This window comes from Opisthorchis viverrini (genome assembly GCF_000715545.1).
Source record: "Opisthorchis viverrini unplaced genomic scaffold opera_v5_642, whole genome shotgun sequence".
Lineage (NCBI taxonomy): Eukaryota > Metazoa > Platyhelminthes > Trematoda > Opisthorchiida > Opisthorchiidae > Opisthorchis > Opisthorchis viverrini.
This window is the reverse complement of record NW_008752283.1, coordinates 50,571-55,554: the sequence shown is the minus strand read 5'-3', so window position 1 is coordinate 55,554 and position 4,984 is coordinate 50,571. Positions and strand designations below refer to the sequence as shown.

Sequence of the window (4,984 nt, the reverse complement as noted above, 5' to 3'; positions counted from 1 at the left end):
TGAAAACTTGGTGTTCACAGTTAATTCTTGAAACGTATGATTGGACAGCTCAGCACTCAAAAGTCTGACCATGGGCCCTCTGCTGAGAAAAAATGTTACCTGGCCACACCGGCTTATAAGCTATGAACTAGGTGGCCAGAGTGTGACTTTTGGTGTGCATTATCACTTCTTGCGAGCATCTCATTGCCGAATAACAGCAGATTCAAACAACAACTCGGAATTGAGTATACGGGATTGTTTTTTAATGGAATACCCGTGAATGAATGCAGCATGCATAACAACTCTCAGTCAGTTAACGTAAACAATAATGAGCAACCTTCGTCAACACTCATCATGTCATATGCATGAAGTGCATAAATTGCGCTGAACTGGTGGTTCGAATTGCTTCGTGGCTTTTTTCCGGCATTCGCAGCAGATTGGAGAGCAAAATAAAATCCGCAACACAAACTTAACGGAATCAGTGTACCGTCATTTGAGAGGATATCTCGTGACAAAGGTGTGATTGCGAGACAGAGAAATAAGTTATGCTTGATATAGGAACAGGTGGGTTTTTATTTCTGGAAATTCGCTTGCTTTGGACTTGAGGACCGGACCTACTTAGTTTGCTAGATAAAAGCAAAATTCTTCAACCCCTCACTAAACCGCTTCCGTTTCGCTGTTACACTCAAATGGATTGAGTGGAACCTGTCATTTAGACTGAACCAGCGTCAACACGCTTGCAGTTTGAAGGTTGTCGTTATAAATTCCAGTAGTGTCATGATCTACGTGGCCGATTAGCAGTTGGCAGTTAAGTTTAAAATCATTCGGATGATTCACCGTTAATTATTTTAAATGGGCTTTCAACTTACCGGTATTTTGGCTCTGCCACTCCACGTCCGCTGGCAACAGAAGTACTGAAACAGAATCAATGCAAGCATTTTGTATCGCTTCTAAGCCAATTGATAACTGAGTGCAAAGATAGCGAGAAAAGAAACGCACAAGTTTTTTATTAATTTCGTTGAATGACATTTATGTTCTTCATTTAGTGGGGGTCAAATAAAGCCAACGATTTCCATGCCACTTCGCATCACCTTGCAAACTCAACTTACATCCGAAGCCCAATAGGAGAATAGTCGAGTATCTTACCATGATTCTTCGTTAAACACTTGCTAACTGTATGAACATGTACTCTTTGCGTTTTTGAACAATCAGCACCATCTCATCTAACGTCACGATTGGACGAATTCTTTAAGGCCAATCAGGAACGGCTTTGTCCTCACATGATGGCGTGCACCAACCGCAGAACCGGCCCACGGAGTGAGCTTGACAGACCACTAGGCGACTTCATTCAGCGAACGCATCTGACGTATTCTGACACACTACAACCACTTCCAAAGTAGGGTCATCATTGTGTCACCACAGAGATATGAAGTACAATAAACCGTGTCAATCGCGCAAAAAGTTGACGAGTAAATTATTATTGAACGGATGTTAGCAAGATTTGCCCGAGCCTCTCTCAAAAGGAATGCCATCGAAATCCCTTAGCCAGAGAAAGGTTGAGTTAGGGGAACAAGATTCAGAAGAACGCAGACGTCTAAGTATATAAAGTAGTAGTTAATCTACATCGGGACGCCGATGATCGCACATGTAAGGATTTCCTCATTAGTCGAACTGGTAGAATTACTTCGCTCCGCAAGGAAGAACTGTGACTACCTATTGCTCGTGTTTGAGCGAAACTGTCCAGATGATTCAGCCAGTGATGTGCCAGTTCCTTTGGTGAATCATTTTATGTTGGTTACAGAGTACATTTCAGGCTTCTTGAAAGCCGGACTGCAGTTTGCTTGTATGGCTTTGGGTAAGCAGACTAATTACTTTATTGAACAACGGTGAAAATGCGCTGACCTCACCAAAAAAATAAGACACGATTAAGGTGAAAGCATAAAAGATCTGAATGAAGATAACCGGTTAGAAGAAAACATCGTCATGCTGGACGTGCTACCCAGAAATCAATTGTGATGAGATGTGAAAGCGTAGGTCCACACGATACTTATGCTGCTTGTCATGAAACTGAAATTAAATTTGCCACAAGCTAGAGCAGCCGAATCAACCGCTCCTTGTTATTTGAATTCCGAACCTGTTCGGCGGCCTGGCCACTACAAGTTGTATTAAACTCGGTGCTACTTCGGTTTTGGCGAATTCACCTTCACTGACCCTACCCTAAATGTGACTATCAGGCGGTTCACCGGTCATTCAACTGCAGTTCATGTGAGTGCTACGAGACCAAAACCAGGCTTCATAATTTCCTTATCCCAAGGATGTGAGCGGAGCAAGGATGCGCGAAGTGCTCGGACAACTCCGCGNAAAAACGTAGTAATGAAGAAAGCTTGAAATACCCTGAAATGCTCAGAGTGAAACGATATTGGTTTACCGCCCAAGCCAGATGGGGCACATTAAGTGTCTCGATGGGCTTAACCCACTATGCTTGTCAGGTGAATAATATCTCCACAAGCGGATGTAAACCGAAAACAACAGGTCACGGATAAATGATACGCAATGGCTACAGTATTAGGACCGCTCACACTAGCCAAAAACGAGGATCCCATTCATAGTTAGCGTATTTGCTCTGACGGTTGAACAAATACCAGGCCCTCTGCTGTCCGAAGATGCTCGAATTGGGGCTTCTTGTGCAATTCGTCAAAGATATTCCACGCCTCCCTTATCACGCGTTAGATAAATTCTTCGTCGTATTTTAGTACCAATCAGGATGCTGATTCATGCGGAATTGGGATACTGAACGCAGCCTACCAAATCTGCGTGTACTAAGGAGAACAGTGCTAGGGACTGATTGGGTGAGGAAAAGCGTGCTTACATGGAACCACATCCAAATGTGACCCGTTTACGCTAGCTTCAAGCCTGCTCACATCTGACCGAAAACCGTCCTCCCATCTACGATGAACATGCGTCTTTTCTCACATAAAGCACAAACCTCAACAGATCACGACCTGGTACCGATCTTTATGACTCAGATTATTGCCGACCAGAATGGCGAGTGCAATCTGACTATATGATCGAAGATTCTCGTCCAAAAAACACTTTATGTCCAGTAAATTGGCTCGTCAGAAATTTACAACGTTCCGTTTTTGTTATTTGTTTCAACAAAGCCACACCCTGGTGAAGCTAATCCAGACTCAGTTGGTTGGTAGCTTCCATCTCCAAAGATGACTCATACGCCACAGTAGACAGCCTGTGGGCCAGTAACTCGCTGCGTGGATAAGATAACACGACCACCCACCAGGAACTGTCAAATCAGCACATTTAGACGAACATTTGCACCGGATCATGCTAAAAATGCCAGCGGACAGACCTGATATGGAGGTTGAAAACTCACCCCTTTCATGTGGGGAGCACCTAAAAGCGCCAGTCAAAGTTTCGTATGCGACAGGATTGTAGCATCTTTCTCGAAGATGACTGATCAGTGAGACAAGCAGGGGTGGGGGCGTAGCACACAAAATCATCTTCCAGGTATTGTGAACGTCCAAGAATTGAAGCCTAAAGCTTGGAGGGTCGTATCATAAAAATCAAATAGAAGGGTGATTCTATCGGACGGGAGGACAAGACCGTTACAGATATCTTTGCGAAAGAAAATCCAAATTATATCCGTCGCATGTCCAGGCACACACTAGCAGCAGCCTGTTCGAGCGTGCCTCCTCGATTCTGTCTTGATGGCTGTAATCTGTTCCGCTCGTTCGTACACTCTGGTCTGCGGTTACTTCACTGATGTGTCATTCCCGTTCTCCCGTGGCCGCAACGTGGCCAGTGGTGCCCCGTGCCAGATACACAAGCTCCTTCACACTCAGCTGACCAGTCGCTCTTGCCAATCGTAACTGAGCATGAGGCGATGGCTGCCCATCTTCGACGGAGTGATCACACAGCAACTGGTGGCGCAACACTCCGTTGAGTTCCAGCAAAGCGCCATCCAATGCCAGCTACAGACTGGCCAAGATCACGGTCGGGTCTCATCTAGGTCCCGCCTTGTGCGTCTTGATCGAACTCATGGCCTGCTGAGGGTCGGCTGGTGTGTCAAACTCCGCTGCAAGGGCAGGTATACAAGAAGACGTACTACTCGCATGTCTCATCAATACTATTCACCGTTACATATGTAGTTATCCACGATTTACAATCCCACGTAGTGAATGCCTGTTGTCATATCCCTAAGTATATTAAGCCATCAGAATCCTCCCTTTTCATGTATCTGAGTACATTTGTGCAACCAACGCTATCCGTCAAGCCAAATCAAATTGTAAGCAAAGGGTTTCGCAGAACAGAGTGCACAGCTAATGGCAACCTATGGTTCAAGTATCGTGATCCAGTAGCTTTGATGTCAATAATGTTGAACGTATTTGCCAAATCGGTGGAGAGGTTTATCTGCTATCAGGCACACCCTAGATATTTGTTTTGCTGCATATCATGCCCCGGTCAAATCAAGGCGAGTGAGGTCTGAAGGAAAACCCACTGGCAATGGTCGGACCTACGGTCAGATTTTAGCAACCATTTGTGTATGACGCCCATTAAGTTGTCAAAAGCACTACGAGCATTGATTCAGCTAAATGATAATGTTTTCGTGATGTCGACAAAATAACTCCTATAAGCCATGTAAGCTTTTTGCAGTCATTCAGGAGAGATGGAGGAAGAGCGAAAGCGGAAACTGAGAGAAAATATCAAGTATGTCATGGACAATCCGCATTTTGGTAGATTGGAGAAGAAGGGGGTTCGCTCTCGAAGTAAGTTCAAATTCAAATTTGGATACCGGGCCAATATTCGTTAGGCTGAACGATCCATCCTCTATCCATTTGATCGTCGGACTGTACACTCATTGATTAATGAAGCCTATGCGAACGTGGTCGGCTGACGATGGCTTCCAATCATAACGGGCATCTAGCGTGTACATGTTGGGATGTTGTCCTCCGAATTATTCAGGAATCGGTCTTCTGTACATCCCCATGCA

The 4,984-nt window shown here is 44.9% G+C and overlaps 1 protein-coding gene across 1 annotated transcript in view; it reads left to right on the top strand.

The window, feature by feature from the left end:
- The window catches only part of T265_11871 (hypothetical protein), a gene marked incomplete at both ends in the record, with an annotated part of 118,726 nt that overhangs the window by 85,370 nt on the left and 28,372 nt on the right, over positions 1–4,984 (top strand). The window contains one exon of the mRNA XM_009178670.1: positions 4,656–4,760. Coding sequence (XP_009176934.1) covers positions 4,656–4,760 — 105 coding nt within the window. The remainder of the gene's footprint in view (positions 1–4,655; positions 4,761–4,984) is intronic.